The following is a 19,778-nucleotide window of genomic DNA, read 5'->3' on the forward strand; positions in this document are numbered from 1 at the left end:
AGAAAAATATATAAACATAGGGTGTACCCTTGTTACAACATACACAGGTAAATCAATCGATTTTAGAATAGTGCCGACTTAAACACATTTTCTCTGATACTATTTTTTTTTTTTACCTTAAATAAATAATATTGTTTATGGTCTGACTCAGCGTGTGTTCAAAGTCTTATGCATAAACAAACATTGTGTTGTTTTATTATTTTATTCAACAATTCATACATTTTTTTTTATAATTAAACTATCTTAACATAGTCCGAGAGACTGGCCTGGTCTCAATTCTCTTGAGAAGCGTATGCAGCTCGAGAGATCCAATTCAAACAGAATAACTACAATATTATAAAGTGATAGAACTTCGCGTATTTAATACTACCATTATGTAATCATTTATCGTTAAATTTGTAATAGATTCCGAACTTGTAAATTTTTTTTTTAAGACACATTTGCAGTTAATTTCATGACGTATACCATGTAAACCTTCCTACTGGAAATTTTATAGTAAGATTCACTAAGCGAAAAACTCTGACTGTACAATGCTAATTACCTATGCTTATAATATATTAGACGGTTTTGTGAGAAAGGGTATAGACATGTTTTTACATTGTTCGTGTTCAGACATCAACGCTATTCGTTTGGATTAGAATTCAACGCCGCTATCGCTTTGGTGAGACACTGAATCTCGCATTCCCCTAACAGCTACTATAAACGTGCATTTGGGTCAATCCATCAAGTCAAAAAATAACTGCAATAGTTTTTTTATATTAATAAGATCATTAAATAGACACTTTAATAACTGAATTAAATAGGCCATTCAGAATTACTGGCTTCATCAAGTATATGTCAATCAGAGTCCACAATGAGAACAACGCACAATGGTTACATCAATTACTTATTAACGTGGCGGTGACATTAAAATATCTATGATAAATATTTATGATCAAGATTGTATCATTTTGATTTTCATCTCATCAATGTATTTAAACGACAATTTCATAAGTCCTAGTTTATAAGTAAACGTACGAAATAATTACTAGCAGATGAAAACTGTTTTCAAGTATCTTTTTAACACAGTTTTCTCGCGCACTAATTATTGAATTAATTATAAATAAAATTTGATAGTGTTTAGCAATTACAGATTCTGACCTTTTTAAGAAACGTAAAGGAAAAATAGATCTTAATAAACAAAGAAGAATCAAACTGAGGAACATATTCAATGACCATAACGTTGACACTAAAGTAGTCCAAGATCTATGATATATGATAAAAAACACATTTTCATTGAATAATATATTCACTTGGAATTTCGATGTTCTCGCCAGCATAGGAAAACTTATACTTATATTTGTAATACTTTCGAAAGTAGGTAAGAATTTACCAATTTACCGATTCATCCATACGTGTAATCCCAAGTGGCCAGAGATCAAGGATAATTGACAGTTTCAGAAACGGGGTGATTCACATGCCTAAATTATACTGATTATTCTGCAAGATATATCTCACAATTTGTACTCATCAATTATTTTAGAAATACTTAGTTATCAGTAACTTAGAAATATGCACTACTATGAAAAGATTTCAATATTTGGTTATACCTAAATTTATAAACACCACGATACTGTCAAGTCATAATTCATCGAAACCAACGAGATTCCAACTCTCAATTCGTATATTTCTATCAACTTACGATAGTGACACTAAATCGTACAATTTTTCTTTGTTTAAGGTTTATCAAATAGCCGTTGCGTAAGTTCGCCCAGTGTCTTATTATTGAGATACTCACTGGGTCTTGATATTGGAGTGTAGCCACTCTTTCCCACGTTTAAGGAAGAAATAAATATATTTTATGCAAGTTTGAGGGATACTCTACGTCTAGTTCTAGACACATCCCGATTGAGAATTTGTCAATTTTACTATACAGCAGGTTTTTTTTTTTTTGATAGGTAAACATCGGTTTCCTTTCGAAAAATGTCGGTAGACAATGATTTTTACACAGCCATAATCTATGTTCTACGGTTTATTTAATCAACTAAAAAAATTGATGTCCTTGTAAAAGAAATGGGTTTTAAAATTTTAAAATCAATTGCAAAATATGTTTACACATTTAAACTCGAAAATATGAAAATAGTGTTTAAGTATTAAATACGCGATAGTATAAACACTTAATAAAATATGCTGTGTAGTTATTTGTCGTTAACTGCGTACTTAAAATTTTCAGAAACTTCCGAGAACTGCTGAAATATATGATTTGAGCTAAACGAAGACATGTGTTACGAATATATTAAAGAAAATATATGAAATACAAAATTGTGTTAGTTATATGAAGACAACAAAGATGATATCAGACGAAGTCATTTACAGATTTTGTTGGTGGTAGTTAAATAATTATAAGTAAGTCAGTTTTCACATAAGAGTCGCAACGGTTTTAAAATTAATCAAATAGTATTACTCAGAACATAGCGCATCAAATTTAAAAACTCAGATTTACCGTTGGAAAGTCTGTAGGATTTCAGAACGATGAAACATCGTTGAGTTTATAGTAAAATATTACTTAGTACTTGTTTTTTAAGGATTGTTTAAATTCAATAGAATATTATGATATAGTTTAAAAAGAGCAAATAAATATTATTGAACCAATGCCCACTGCTCGAATTTCTTGCATTGCTAGATTGCATTAAGGCAATTTATGTATGCGCCACCATATAGTTTCAGCCAATTACATTAAAATAACAAAGTTTTCTTGTATTCATGAGTTTTCGTTATATAGTCTATAATTTACACAGTGAAAACTAGTTTTTATAAGACAATTTTTTTATTTATGTTATTATAGACTGGAAATATGATTTGACATGGATAAAGTGTTTATATTCTAGCAATGAAAGACATTCAAGGAGTGGACGTTGGTTCAATAATTCTCTTCCACTCTTTAGAAAACATATTATAATATTCTACTGAACTCAAACACTTCTTTAGAAACAAGTACTAAGTAATACTTTACTATAAACTCCACGATGTAACATCGTTCTGAAATTATACAGACTTTCTGACGCTAAATCTGAGTTTTTAATTTTGATACGTAGTTCGGTGTAATGTTCTTAAATTAATTTTAAACCCGTTGCGGCTCTACGTGAAAACTGACTTACTTAAAATTATTTAAAAACTACCACCAACAAAATCTGTACATGACTTCGTCTAATATCATCTTTGTTTTCTTTATAAAACTAATACAATTTTGTATTAGATATTTTTTCTTTAATATGTTCGTGACACATTTCCTTCGTTTAGCTTAAATTATATATTTCAGCAGTTATCGGACATATCTAAAAATGTAAAGTAGGCAATTAACAACAGAATAACTACAACATATTTTATAAAGTGATTATACTGTCGCGTATTTAATACTTAACATTATGTTTCATATTATCAAGTTTAAATGTGTTAACAGATTTCCAATTGATTCCAACATTTTAAAGCCCTTTTTTTTTATAAGGACATCATTTTTTTTGTTTTGTTTAAATTAATCATTAGACGTAGAATATGGCCATGTTGAAACCTTTACCTACTGGAAATTTTCACTAGTAAACGGATAATCACTAAGCGAAAAACCCATACTGTACAATGCAAATTACAAATGCTCAACCGGGATGTGCCTAGATATAGACGTAGAATAAAAAGGGTAGCCCTTAAAAGGGCTGTTTTTGCCGACATAGCTGTGGGTCCTAGGACGTTTGGCTGTCAGGTCAACGCTGATTCGTTTCGTGCTCTCAGAATTCAATCGCAGTATAATAACTTTGATTAAGAATTAAGACAGGACTACTCGCAGGGGAGACCACGTGAAGGTTCAGCATACCTCCCCCAAGGAAGACTGCTATTGCATTTGTGTCACAATGCCATCAAGTCAAAAAATAACTTGCAATAGTTTTTTTATTATATTTTAATAATATCATGTCAAAAATAGACACTTTAATAAATGAATTAATAATAGGCCATTCAGAATTACTGGCTTCATTCTCCAAGTATATTGTCAATAACAGAAAAGATCCCCACAATGATTGTACAACGCACAATGGTTTAGTCCACTCAATAATACAAATATTTAACGTGGCGGTGACATTAAAATATCTTTATGATAAATATTTTATGATCAAGAACTTGTATCATTTTGATTTTTATCACATCATCAACTGTAGTCGTTAAACGACAATAAATTGTTTTAAAATTCAAATCTTAGTTTATAATAAAGGTTAAACGTACGGTAACTTCAACCTTTAACAATAGCAAAGTTGAAAACAATTATTAGGTTTCTCCCAAACTTGGAACGTTTTTGGACATAATTTTCTCTTTCGGTGTACAATGACTAATTATTGAATTAATTATTTTTAAATAAAATTTGAATAGTGTTTAGCAAGTTACATATTTCATTTTTAGTACACATGTAAAGAAAACAGTCGTTTCTTTAGCCATAATTTTAATTTAATAAAGCTTTATAAGATTAGGATTACTTTCAATTTTTATAAGCATGATTAATGAACGTGACACAACTTTTATAATAGAGTAGTCCAAGATCTATGATGTATGGTAAAAAAATACATTTTCTTGCGTAAAATTCGAGAGGAATAGTATTGTGACAAATTTATCGCTGATATTTCGTACTAATAGTTTTACTAATAATCTCTGGTTTATGTTGGCCAGAATGTATTATGAAATTGCACGACAACCGATAGATATTATTATTTTAATTTTTTTTTACACACACAAATTTCCAACCGATAACGAAAACAACAGTTTACGAATGTGGACAACGATTTTTTATTGAATTTAACAAATTATAAAAAATGGATTCAGAGAGTCACCGGACGGACGGGGCTAGTACGACCACCGGGTGGTCTCGGCGGTCTTCGCGCATTGTACCGAACAACACAGTGGTGTGCGTGGCCCAGGACGATTCGATAAACATTGAACTTGTGTACTACACGGCCATGCTGAAGAAATTCGCGCCGAACTTGAGCAAAGAAAAAGACAAGGAAAAAGTCATACCGTGGATCCGGAAGCTGTACGCGGCCGAGTACGCGACCGAGTACTTCAAGACCAAGCGCAACCGGTATCTGTTCACCATGATCTTGTCGATACTCAACGACGAGATGTACGGCGTGTTCAAATCGCCGCCGCCCAACGGCCCGCTGAAGAGCCCCGACAGTTTCGCCGTCGCCGTCATGCCGTTGGCCACGTGGGAGATGGACAGCATGTGGGAGGAGATGTTGAAGGGCGAGGACAACAACCACGCGGTCGCGCAGTGTTCGATGCACGCCGAGTGTCCGCCGGAGGAGCCGGACGAGGAAGAGACGGAAATCACGGCCGACATGGCCGATGAGGAGAAGCAGCGCATCGCCGACGAGAACGACAAGAAGAAATTGGAAAAGTCCAAGAAGAAAATCTTCAGCTCGCTGCTCGACTGGGAGTTCCAGTATCTGCTGCACGTGGCCCGGCCGTACGCGGCGTTGATCACGTCGCCGCAAGACAAGACCCGCGTGGCCAAGTGGTTGCAGAAGCTGTGCGGCGTCCGCATCGAGACGGCGTGTCTGAAAATGAAAGGCGTCCGCAACGATTACATGATGACGCTGCTGGGCTACTTGTACGATCTGAGACTGACCGGGCCGTTCGAGCATCCGCCGCCGGACGGTCCGCTGGAAAGCCTCAACAAAGCCATGGACAAACTCAGAGACAGCTTCCCGCTGACCGTCCCGACGCAGAACGACGTCAACGAGTTTCTGGCGGGTCAGCCGGCACCGGCCGACGGCGGAGCCTTCTGCTACATAGCCATTAGCGGCGATTTACAAGCGACCAATCTGATCAAATCCAAACCGATACAAACTAATAGCTGTTCGAAATGACACATTAACAACAACGAAATATATCAAATACCAGCTGATGTGTATATTTTTACTTGTCTTGTTCTTGGGCATCCACTAGTCCTTCTCCCTCCCAAGATCTTCCCCTCGATGATATTCCTAATGAATAGGTCTAAAAAAATATCCTATTAGTTTCGTTTCGATACGAGTTTTATTACATTCCTTTTTTCTCCTACGTGACCTAACCTAACCAATGTAGAGCATTGTATATTGTACCGTTGGGTATATAGGGAAAAAAAACAAATCTCATAAACAACACGACTATTTTCTGATTAATTATTTATGTTTTATTTAATTGCTTGCAGTGCAAATGCAAAAGACCATCGGATTTATTCCTCTTCATTCCTCTGCGGCCGGAAGAGATTTTCGAGTGTTTCTGCGGCGCCAGAAGGCGGATAGAAGGAAGTCACCAGATGGCCTAATGCAAACCATTAAATTGGCCACATGTATATTTCACAACTGTTTTTGACCCGCAAACCATGAAAATTCATATTCACTACCAAATATCAATATCAAGAAACTGCAATATGTGAACGCACCCCAAAATGAAAACAGATAGAATTTCTTATATAATAACAATCACGGTTCTATTATATTTTTTTTGCGATGACAAACAAAACTTTAACCTAGATAACAAAATTTACTACCCCGACACTCTAAATAAAATTGTTATTAATAACTATCAAATAGGTCTTACCAAAGGGCTGACAACTGAAAATATATAAACAAATCAGGAAAACGACGCAAAAATGTTTCAAAAAAAAAAAAGAAAGGATTAAAAAGTAAAAATAATGTAGTAAAACATTAATAACATAACTTTTGTATTTAAAAACGTGTATACTTTCAATAATATTGTCTCGTTTTTTAACAGGCAATAGATTTAAACAGTATGAGTGATGATGACAATTCAATAATCGGCTTAGTGTTTTAGACTACTACGAGTATGGTGAAATCAGTAGTTGCGGCAGTGAACAACAAATGAAACAAGACACGGCTTTGTCTCAGCTCCCTACCAGTGATATTTGCATGTTTTCAATGGATTTAAAACAGGTCTTATCTTTGCCTTCATTAACGCATTATCAAATGTTTTACTTGCGTCAGTTATCCTGTTACAATTTAGGTGCACATTTTGGTGACAGTAACAGAGGGCACATGTTCTTATGGCACGAAGGTATGAGTGGCCGCGGAGGAAATGAAATCGCTTCATGTGTTTTTAAAGCATTAAATTCTAATCCAACAGTGAAACGTAAACTAACTATTTGGTCTGATAACTGTGTGGGCCAAAATAAAAACAAAATGCTATTATTTCTATGGATATATTTAACACTCACAGATAAATTTGACGAAATTAATCATAAGTACCTAGTGTCTGGCATTACTTTCTATCCTGTGACAGAGATTTCGCCCAAATTGAAAAACGTAAAAGGGTTGAAAAGTGTGAAGTTCCAATGGACTTGGTAAAACTCATTGTCCACGCCACACCAAATAACCCGTTTATTGTCACTTTATTAGAACCCAATAATTTCTATGATTTCAAAAAAGCAGCAGACATGTACTTAAATACTGGAAAACTTCAAGTTTCAAAATGTTCTTGGCTTAAAATAACAAAAGACAAGCCCGGTGTGGTGCATACAAAGACTACCTTCAGTGAACTTGAAGCTTGGAGCGCGTGCAAAGTTATCAAGAAAGGTGTGAAAGTTAACAAAATAAAAGAGATGGATTTACCGTCCTTGGTATGTGAAAATAAAATATTGACGCGGTCGCACCGCGATCCCAGCCAGTGGCGGATCCTAACTACATTCGTCACCGCTGGGTGCCGACCGCATCTCTTACCTTAGTCCGTCAGGTCGCGAGTCGGCAGCGCGAACCGGTCGCCGCCGCCGCCGCCAGCTGACCACCACTTCCTGTGTGGATACCGTTTCGACGATACGTTTTGTTACAAAAAAAACCATATGTTTATTTTGTTCAAATAAACGCAAATGTATACCCAAAAACTGAACACCAGTGTACCCTCCATTTCAATCCCCATCTATCTCGACCACAACATTTGGCGCAGTCGGACTGGCAATTAACAATAAGGTAAGTGCAAAATTAAAATTTTTTTTTTTTGATTTATATCATAAATTTTGTTTTTTTTTTGCGCACCTCTTAAATTTAATTGTAAAGAACCTAGCTTTAAGCGGGGCATAGAACTCAGTGTGTACTCTACAGAGAAAGTTCTTAGTTTTTTTTTCTTCAAAATTCTCTGGGGATAAGTCGTGTACTTACACGTAAACTTAAGTGAGCCCAATAGGATAGAGTATACAGCACGTGCTATAAATAGCTTAGACAAACCCGTAGACCGCTGCTTGCCGCTCGTATAACCAATAAATTATTCTCCGTTATTGCTTGACCATAATCAGCAACTTGTCAGGTAAAGGTCTAACCGATCTGACAATACCGGAGTTAAAATACAAGTTGGGGCAGCGAGGAGTAGAGACGGGTGGTAGTAAGACGGACTTATCTCTTCGCTTGGAAGAGTACATCCGCACGGAGGAGGGGGTAAATCTCCTTACGGTGAGGTTCCACTACGCCGAGCGTAACCCGGACCTTCCCCAACCGGCAACACATACACCCTCCCTAAACGTCGACAGTGTAACCCTACTGGAGTTGGACTCCGATAACCGGTTAATCGAGGAGGGGAGGAGATGAGTACGTTTGGGGACAAGCTAACCAGTGTATATGAGGTGATTGACGAGCTGTTCACGCGTATGGAGACGATGGATAAATGTCTACGTGGACAAAATGTCATTATCACCGGACAAAACGCGGTGATTGCCGGTCTTCGTCGGGACGTAACCGACCTCCAGAGAGAATTGTCCGGAGAGAGAGACGTTCGCCGAAGAAATGTACGGTTTCCGGAAGGGGAAACCTTTATATCGCGAACGCACGAGACTTCCGGCGAAAGAAAACCACCGGAGAATCGAGTTCTCCGGTGAGAACCACCGAACAAGCGAATCCTTCGGTGAAAACGACCGGACAGCCGAACTCTCCGGTGAAAACCACCGGAGAACCGAAATCTTCGGTGGGACCATCGGAGAAGTGAATTCTCCGGTGAAAACCACCGGAGAACCGAAACCTCCGGTGAAACCTTCGATGAAAACAGCCGGAGAGACGTGTCCTTGGGGCAGAACTCCCGGTACCACGAGAACTCCTTCGGTCCTAATGGGAGGAAAATGAACGAGTCCCCAGAAATGTTTCGTAATTCGACGAGAAGGATCCAGTTCCAAAAGACGACCTTGATTTTTCAGGACAACCTGAACGCGGCTCGGGCATCGCTGCTGGAGTACTCTGGGAAGCGGTATGAGGACCCCCTCAAATTTATAAACGAGACGGAGGACATCCTCGAGGAAATCGGCATCCAGGAACGGAGGTGGGTTAAAGTGTTGACCCACCAGCTCAAAGCCGAAGCCGGAACTTGGTGGGGGACCATACGGTCCATAGATCCCAACTGGTCAGAATTCCGACGATGTTTCCTCCGGAAATTTAACAATGAGGAAATTTTAAAACGACTCCGGAGTGAACTTCTCAGCGAAGAGCAGGGCAAGACACAGCCCAGTGAGGAGTTTGTTTTAGGCAAAGTCCAACTGTCACGACGAGTGGAAATTGGCCTTACTAAAGGTCATTTAAAGGAACACCGTTGGACTGATGCGGAGGGAACTCCGAATGCTGGTCGATTTGCACGACCCTCTAACTCTGGAGGACCTCCCAGATGTGGCAGCAAAACTGGACGTGCATGGCCCGGCATTTTCATCACAATCTACCTATCACAAGGGCTATAAAGAGCCCGTGAAAAATAAAGGAGGTTGGAAAAACTACTCGGAGCGTCCGGCTGAGAAGCCGAAAACCTAACCGTTCCCCGGGTCATTATCGGCCGGAGTGCCCGAACAATGACCAGAACCAGGGAAACGGACGGAAGGCCGGCGGATTCACGGGAAAGGTCTTAAAAAGGATGAACTCCCAGGTTACCGAAGAGCGGGCGGACGTATCCGATTATGATACCAAAATCAACCCGAACAAACCGGTAACCACCACAGTTATGCCGAAGATGTTCGATAGCCGGAAGTTTAAAGGCAAAGTGTCCGAACACTTTTTTAGAATCTTTTATCTTTTGGCTAACAATGGCGAACAAACCTTTTTTTTCGGTGCTTTACGTATATGACGAGACGGAAATCCCTTTTCGAAATATTTGCGCTCTTAAGGTTTTCGATCACAAAATTGAAGAGGTTTGCCTGAATGTTACAGAACGTTTGGAGAAGAGAGATGACATAGTCCTTGTTCTTAAAAAACACGCTAGTATTTCCTTATATTTGGCTGAGAAGGATCTGATTTTATGCATGGGCGCTAACGGATTTAAGGTTGTAAATCCGAAGCGCGCGAGAGGTATCAACTTTGAGATGTTGAGGGCGACTATGGCGAGAGTTACTTTGCTAGGTGGTGCAGACGCTAATATATACGCTTCTACTCGTGAGATACTACCAACAGAAGGCGTGCTAAAGGATGGAATATTGGTACTGCCTGATTTCGCAACTTTACTAACGAAGGATAAATTAGACAGCAAATTCGAGGAAAGAAGAAAAAGACGGGAGGCCCGTTTCAATCCCCATCTATCTCGACCACATCAGTCGAAAAAAAAAGATCTTCAGCAAATGCTACCATTTCTAAAAGAAGAAAATAAAGAATTTTTCGAAAAATTAATTAAGTATTGAAGCTATTTTTTTTTCTATGTTTTTTATTATTTGTAAAAACTTAAGTCTAATATTACCAAAATATCTGTATTTAAGATCTATTAAATTTGTAAAAAAATAAAAAAAATTCTTTGGCACTTGGCTCGTTTTTTACCGATATATACTGCTGTGACTGAAAACACGTTTTATCATTTTTTTAGTATAAGATTTTTTTTTTTATTTAAAGGGCGAAATAAAACTTATATTTTACATGAGTAGTGTTAAGTATAAGTTATTAAAGGGTATTACATTTTTATTGACATTTATTTTTACAATTTTCCTCTGGTTTCAAAAAAATTGTGAATAATTCAATATCAACTTTTTGGCACTTAGCCCGTTATTGAATTCAAGTCCTCAAATACAAATGTTTAAAATGGTAATACAAATTTATACAAATTGAGTACTAATTTTTGGCATAAAAAAAAATGTAATTATCTCGTTATTTGTACTGGGGGGGTCTGGAGAAACGTTTCTCCAGCCCCCCCACAGTTTTTTCGTTTTTCCTTGTAAACTTAAGTTGTACAAATTTTTTAAAATTGTCGTACAAATTTATACAAATTGAGTACTAATTATTGGTATTTTGGTTTTTAAAAAATCCAACTATAAAATATGCCAAATTTCATAATTTTGGTTTAAAAATGTTAAATGCGTGACTGAACGGGTTAATGGAACCCGTACAAAAATAAGATTTACTTTTACATCATTTATAGTAAACAGTAGAATCAATGCATATAATATTATTATATTATGTATATAAATTCATAAATGTATTAATTAATTTGATTTTTATATAATTATTCTTTTTTATCGTTGTTAGATTTTGAACGTCGTGACTTTCATTCAATTATGTTATTTCGATTGGATACATTTCTCCAAAACTCTCTATTCCCTGTATTCCGGCTGCTTTGTGACATTGACATTTGTGTGAGGATTTTAATTTGGTCTATATAGCGGATGGAGGGCCTGCCTCTGCTCCTCTTTCCTTCGACTTTTCCTTGGATAATCTCCTTTTCAATACCACCTCTTCTTATCACGTGGCCAAAGAATTTTAGTATTTGGCTCTGAATTGTGATCAAGGGCGGTCTTGGGCTTGTATATAGTTCCTGTATTATAGATAGATTATTACCTAATTAAAATAAAGTGATTATTCATTTATTAAAACAATAACTAAACTTATCATATGTAAAAATGTATATAATACTTCTTTGTTTAGTATTTATAATTTGTGTAGTGTATTTATAAAAAAATTCATGTTTTTTATATAATTTATATAAAAACATTTAGTCCTTATGACAACTCGAAAAAGGCCCTTATAGCTTGAATACAAGGTGGGGATGCCTGCCATACAGTCCTAACCGTGGACATTATACATATATGCTACCTTAACAAATATATATATATATATATATATATATAAGTATTAATGTATAACGTCCACGATTAGGACGGTACGGTTGTTGGGGTTATTATATACAGAGGATACTTATTAGTAGTCACTTAACAGCTGCTAGGTTAATTTTTATCTAACATATATTATATGTAATAATAACATACAATAAAGTGTTAGTTTAGAATATATTACAATTGGTAAAGTAACATAAAATTATCCAATTTTATCACAAATAATGTACATAAATTTAATCAGTAAGACCACCCACGATAGGGTAATAGATTAATACCTATGAAACGTAAAAGGACAAAAAGACACGATTTCGCAAAAAACTCCATACATATAAAATAGCAGGTGGTTCTTAACATGACTTGTGATTAATCCAGACCGCACCTCCGGTTGTCGACAAAGTACCCCATATACAACAACATGAGGCATGATTTCGCAAAAAAACTGCATTGCAGAATATAGGCAGGTGCGTCCGTCTTAACAGATCTCGACAGGATACGTATAGTTATTTAAAGATATCCTCCCCCCAGGATCGACATGGTGAATTTTTATTGGTTCCACCTACCACACAATACATTTTCATAAACCGTTTACGCCGCGGATGCATTGTAGTGTTTGAAACATTCGTTGTTCAGTATTCGGGCTCTTCAGTTCTCTGCAATAGTACGTTTTAAAGTGTTTAATTTTTTTCAAAAATACTTCACTAACTATAAACAATATGTTTAGACCGACCCGCCGCATTCTACAAAAAGCAAAAGTATATCTACTATTCGCCAACTCCACCAAACGACCTCATCGCGTGTAGCAGCTATACATTGGACTTCAACGGCCGCAAATTCATCCAAATTGGAATCGAGCCTAAAAATGTTCTAAGTGTAATGATTCACATCATAACACCGTCTCGATATGTGAGTATAACCATCGATTACATGAAGACTATAAGACTCATTAACGGGCGATATACTGTCTTAAATTATGGAGAATTCAGAAAAAAATACACAAAAAACCTTTTTCTCGGATAACAGTCTTTCATTCACTAAAACGATGTACAAGGTAGAACATGTATTAGTAATCGAATCGCAAACAAGACGGTTGTCGCATTCTACTCAACCGTATGGATCTAGTTAAACTAGCTGAAATGGAATACATTGTACATGAATGTATGGAAAGACACTTAACAATCAACCTAGAAAAAGTCAAGAAACAAATGCAGATGATGATAAAGTATTACAATGGACGTTTCTTCCCAGACAAACAAAAAACGAAATTCGATTTATCAAGCTACATCAAGGAGGTCTCATGTAACACTATAACGTCTACGATAGATCCAATGAATGAACTGCATAAGTGAAATTAAACGATTTGCAGTGGAAGAATTGATCGACATGTGGATGAGATAAACAAACGAATTAAAACATAAGGTCTTGTACAAATTTTTATTTTTTTAAAACGCATAATAATGTTTTTTATTTAAAATAACTTTTTTTTTAAGGTTTGCGATGTGAATGATGGCCTTATCAGTTTTGATTACAAGAACGAGTTAGATTAGCAATGTCTTAAATTTTCATCGCCATCACCATCGTATGACAGTTTTCAACTCACAGAGAGACACACCTGGGCACCACGCAAATTAGAATTTTAAGTGTGCATATTATATCAAAAAAATATATTATTATTAAAACTTGTGGTTTAAATAAAACAAATCAATTTCAAAAACAGAAATGTTTTCATTTATTTTTTTTACTTTTAAAACAAACTTATACAAAATAAGGTATACAAATATTGAAATAAATTAATTTAAAAGGTTAAACAAAAATTAAATTAATAAAAAAATATATATTTATTTATTAGTAGTATGCTTGCATACAATTTTTTTTTCTTTTTTGGCATTTTGAAAAAACAATTTTTTTCTTTTATGGGAAAAGAAAGCTTAATTTTTAGTACTAATTTGAATAAGATATTTATCAATTATTATTATACACATTAAAATATTTAAGTTTTCATCAACACGTCCCTTAATCGTTGTATACCGTTGTATAGTGGTATTACATGGTAGTTGGTATATTATATATTTAAAACAATTTTTTTCAGAAAATATATTCTATAAACCATATATTTATATTTATAGCATAAACCATAAATATTTTCATTATCAAATCATCCAGTACGCAATCACCACCATTTAAGCGGTACAAACCGTCTGTAATAGGTGCAATGGGAGTCATAGTGAGAGCCTGCACGTGGCGTCCCCCGCATAGCCAGACTAGGATATATCGCTAACTAATCTCACCACCACCGGGCGAATAAATGTTATAAAAGACTCTTATTGATTTCTGCACACCGTTATCAATAACATTAAAATGAATACGACAATAGCAGTTGCTATGACTTTTCTGAGGGATGTCGCTTGCATGTTAAGTGAATCCGATGCTATTTCTGATATAAATATATATCGTCGTTGAAATCCTTCCTGATCAGCCAAGGTATTCCGACCAGAGCTACGACTTCTGATGAGAAAGTTGCATTGTTTAGGTTTTGTGCTTTTATATCTCTGCGGGCTATTATGGAGCTTGGCGAAATACGTAATTACAACCATAACCCTCCCCCTGCCGATGCGGGATGATTTGGGGACGGTTGATAAGCTCGTATAGGGTATCTGCTGATATAGTATCACACGTAGTGGAGAATTATAGGGTGAGGAACAGCATGATTGGCCGTTGTTTGATTGAGTTACCGGGTTGTCAGATTAGCAGCCCTGGCATGTATACTAGTGATTTGAGAGTGCCTATGGTTCCGGGACAAGTAGTTGTAAAAAAAACGAGTACTATTTCTACGCTGGAGCGAATGCGGCTAACATCTCACTTCCGAATGGGATTTTATCAGCCAAAAAAAAAAAAAATGACCACGATAAGAAGAAGATGGGTGCAATTAAAAGTTGCATATTTCATCATTTATTCAGCTATGATAAGTCATATAATCGTTACTGAACTAGGCCATGATCCACACAATTAACGTCCTTCCTAATAACGAGAAAAAAATCATATCTTTTTCCAAATATATATGCAATAAATTTTCAGTCCAAACGCAAAGCCACCATACTACAATCTTGCATAGCAAAATAGTTGGATTATTTATCTGGATGCGACAAATTTGTAACTATTTATAATATATTAATAAAGCTTTATATATGTTTAATTTACTTATTATGATTACTTAAGATACGGATGGGGATGTCTCAGAACTTGGGGAATTTCAAATGGCATGAAGGTGACCTTTTGGTTTATACGGTGAAAAATCTGTTAAGAAAATGTAATAAGAAATCGAAAATTGGTATGATGTTAGAGACTGATATTGAGTACCCCAGGTCTCTTCATGACAAACATTCTGATCTACCATTTATACGTAGTAGCACCAGATGGCTAGAGGCTGGGCTTATTCTTACTAAAGTCCACAGAATTCTTAAAATATTAACAAAAAAAAAATATCGCAATGGCAAATTCTAAATTACCATCAACTTGCTTACGGAGTGATATGTATAGTTCGCGTTTCAATTTTGCTCATGTGTCTAAATACCCATTAAAATACGGGGTAAATCAAGTTCGAAAATATTCAAGTGTTTTTAATGAGTGGAATGTTGCATATAGATGTAAACGGTTCAATAATTGTGATTATGTTTGCAATGCATATGTTTGTTGGAGCAATTTCGAAGGCGTAGAGAGACAGCCCGAGTTCGGGATAAGAACTTTCGCAATCGAAGATATCAATGCATTTTTCGCATTTATGCGCTTAATGCATTGTAAAAAATGCAGACAACCACTACACCGATGGTACACAATCGACACATCAATCGCAAGAAATTGGAGTTTACTCACGCATGACAAGTTTGTAAATTATGTTGACTTAGACATTGAATATATTAACTTGTAATTTTTTTTACTAATATTAGAATTAAGAGTTAGGATTGTAAAATAAATATTTTTACTTAAAATAAACTTATTTTTTGGTTTAAAAAACTAATGCCTAATTTTATTATTTAATATAACGTAAATTATAATATACTTAAAACTTCATTTTTGGTTAACTATATAATATCAAGCGGTTCAACTGATTATTGCAAGTATAGTCTAAAAAACTATATTAAATATTTAAATTTATATATATATATATATATATATATATATATATATATACTATTAGATAGAATATAATATAATTTTTAGGTATGTAGTTTTAAATCGCCGCATCAGTCTGACGCCGAAAAAATCGTTATTAGAATTGTCGTACATAACATGAATATGTATCATAAAAAATAATAAAAGGGACAAAAAAATAGTCGTTAGAAATCTTTGACAATACCTTTGATAATATATAGTATAGACCGACCGTATGATGGCGACAAGCAAGAGGGTTTCTCAGAACTCTATACACCATATGAACCCTTAGCGTGTATTATACAGGTGCAAATAATTTGACCGTAACATATGACAACTGCGTTTTAAGATCTGGGGTTTTGGTAGCGTACAGCATATGAACCCTTAGCGTATATTATACAGGTGCAAATAATTTTACCGTAACGGATGACACCTGCGTTATAAGATTACGTTTTTTGGTTAGCGCTAATGGCGAGAAAAAAAAACGCCTAATTTTTACTGTTTAAATTTATATACATCAATTTTGTGTTTTTTTTAAAACAATTATCATATTATAATCTTAATATTATTTTATTACCGCATATAACATATTAACGCACTTAATCTGATAGCTTAAATAACATATTAACACATATTAACGCACTTAACACATTTTTTAAGCTTTTCAACCTATTAAACATAATATTACATATTTTTAACATATTATTATTATTTTAGTAAACTTATTAAATTCTTAAACATGTATAAGTGTAGTTTGTGTGATAAATCATTCTCTACAAGCTCTAATTTTAATAGACATTTAAAAGTCCACCAAGGTATTAGGTTTGCATGCGGAGAATGTAATTTTGACTTCAAATATCAGGGGAATCTATCTAGACAATTTTTGTTTATACTAAAAAAAAAAATGTGATTAAATTTAATAAAATATAACATTTATTCAGCAGGTGCGGGGCGAAACGGGCGTCCAGAAAATCCTCTTCAACAGAGGGCATCGGTTATACAGCACACATCGCACATGCCTTCAACATCTGGTTTAGGTTAGTAAATGAATTATTTTATACAAGTATATAGTGATTTTATTTTTTTTATAAGTGAAACGTGAAACACATCACCAATATTAAATTAAAATATATTTACTTTAACACTATGGAAAGAAAAAAAATTAGCTTATAAACAAATATATTCACAATATATCATTGAATAGATATTTAAATTTAATTTTAAAAAAATATATCTATTCATATATTTTATGGTTATAAGCAATTTTTTCTTTTTAATAATTCAAACCGTTCAACCATATTTAATATTAAATCTATACTGAAAAATTATTTTTTCCAATGGAGGTCGACAGACAGAACAACAGTTTTGGGAAAGCGAAGACGACGAAACATTTGTCCAAGCCGAAAATAATATGGCGTCCACTTCAAGAGTTGATACTGGTTAGTGAAAAATATTTATACCGCATTAATTTTTTTTTTATACGTTGGTTAGGTTAGGTTACCGCATTAGGTTATTTATACGAAACATTCGATATAAATTATTTAGTAAAAAATATATATAGTTATGACTTTAATATATTGTTTAGAGTAAATATTATACATTTCGCCCTAACGTCCTGGTCAATTTTTTTTCACTTTATTAATACTTGGACACATTTTCACTACAGCGTAAATATTATACATTTCGCCCTAACGTCCTGGTCAATTTTTTTTGAATTTATTTACACTTGGACACATTTTCACTACAGCGTAAATATTATACATTTCGCCCTAACGTCCTGGTCAATTTTTTTCAATTATTAACACTTAGACACATTTTCACTACAATGTAAATATTTTCACGGTTTATATTAAGTAAGGCCATTATTATATTATTAGTGTAGATAAAAGAACGTTCGAAGAACTGTGTGACAGCGAAGGCGATGAGGCATGTTTGCAGGCTCTTGATAATATAACGGTCAACAGAGAAAACAACGCAAATAATAAACGGTTGAAAAGCCACCGTTTAGCTGCAGTAACGAGAGAAGAATTCGTTTTGACCACCACAGGGTTTAGAGGTTTATGTAAAGCCTATTATAAGACAAATTTTAATCAATTAGCGGACTATGAATCTTTCTTGGCTGATACCAAACCTCAACTAATCGAACTTCTTAAGACACTCGTTGCTGAAAATGCTATCAAATATACGTTGAAACTTGAGTCGACTTACAAAATCCCATCCACCGAGGTTCTTGAAAACCGGGCTTTCAAGACGTCTGCGAGGACATTGCTACCTGAGACCATCATTGAAGACCAAATAACTGATGACTTTAACAAATTATTAGTTGAAGAAGAAGACATGGCTGGCAAAGGATCTTGGTTTTCTCTGGAAAAGATTGATGGTATATTAGTAGATGTGTTTAAATATTCGCTATTCGGTGGCTCATCGTATGTACCACTCCCGGAAGCCATTGAAAAATTAGTTTCCCCACGCCGTTGACTGAAGTAAAGAAATTTGAGAAAAATAATAAAGAAGTGTCCATCAATGTTTATGGTTTTAAGAAAGGTAATCGCACGTATAAAAACAAGACAAAGAACAACATTCCTAACCATAACAATGAAAAAAAGATTACATTATTATTTCATACCGAGTATGCACCATTGAGCAACCGAATCATTTCGATCTGTTTATACTTCGATGATGGGAAAGGCAACTTTCATTATTGCTATATCAGAAACCTAACACGACTGGTTGGTCAGCAAATGTCTAAAAATCACAAAGAAAAGGTCATATGCAGAAGATGTTTCCAGGCTTATGTGGATGAAGCAGGAAAAACCCCAAAGGAATCCAGACTGGACGAGTATAGAAGAATATGCAACAAAAATAAATCTGTGACGCCAATTCTACCCCCACCAAAAACTTATATGAAATTTGAAAATTATGGTAATACTCAAAAACACGATTTAGTGACTTATGCGGATTTTGAGTGTTTGTTGAAGAAACCAGCTGCAGATAGTCATTTTGGGAAAACTACTGTTACCCAAAGACCACGTGCCCATGAATTATGTGTACTTAGTCAAGCCTAGCGAGGATGTTCCAAAAGAGTTGTTAGATCGATTTATTATACCTCAAACTCCAGTTATTTACAGCGGTTATTACAGCGGTTTTTATTAAAACAGCCAATTAAATGATGTACCAAAACATTTTATTCAAAGTATTACCGATATAGCACGGAATATCGAGCAGCTTTTAAACGTTAATACCCCTATACGTATGTCGACACAGGACGATAGCAACCATAAGGCTGTCGTGAACGGCGGTCAATGCCCTCTCTGTAATTGCAAATTTTCAATATTAAATCATCCGGTACGCGATCACCACCATTTAGGCGGTAGATACAGACAAACTGTCTATAATAGGTGCAATTAAAAAATGAAAAAGTCCAATTTCGTAAGTTGTATTTTCCACAATTTATCGTCTTATGATAGTCATATAATCGTTACTGAACTAGGCCATGATCCACACAATTAATGTCATTCCTAATAGCGAGGAAAAATTCATTTCGTTTTCTAAATTTATA

The 19,778-nt window shown here is 35.0% G+C and overlaps 1 protein-coding gene across 1 annotated transcript; it reads left to right on the forward strand.

Moving 5' to 3' along the window:
- Positions 1–4,829: 4,829 nt before the first annotated feature.
- On the forward strand, positions 4,830–18,599 carry LOC126845992 (uncharacterized; the record flags this gene model as incomplete). The annotated part of the gene is made up of 3 exons (XM_050585079.1): positions 4,830–5,874; positions 6,209–6,349; positions 18,318–18,599. Coding segments are annotated over exons 1-3 (1,468 nt in total), but the record flags the coding sequence as incomplete, so codon positions are not given.
- Between the last annotated feature and the right edge of the window lie 1,179 nt (positions 18,600–19,778).

Source organism: Adelges cooleyi, unplaced genomic scaffold, assembly GCF_023614345.1.
Source record: "Adelges cooleyi isolate 19-005CV unplaced genomic scaffold, UGA_ACOO_1.1 ACOO_flye_CR_arks_rails_tigmint_CR_PRNA_805, whole genome shotgun sequence".
NCBI lineage: Eukaryota > Metazoa > Arthropoda > Insecta > Hemiptera > Adelgidae > Adelges > Adelges cooleyi.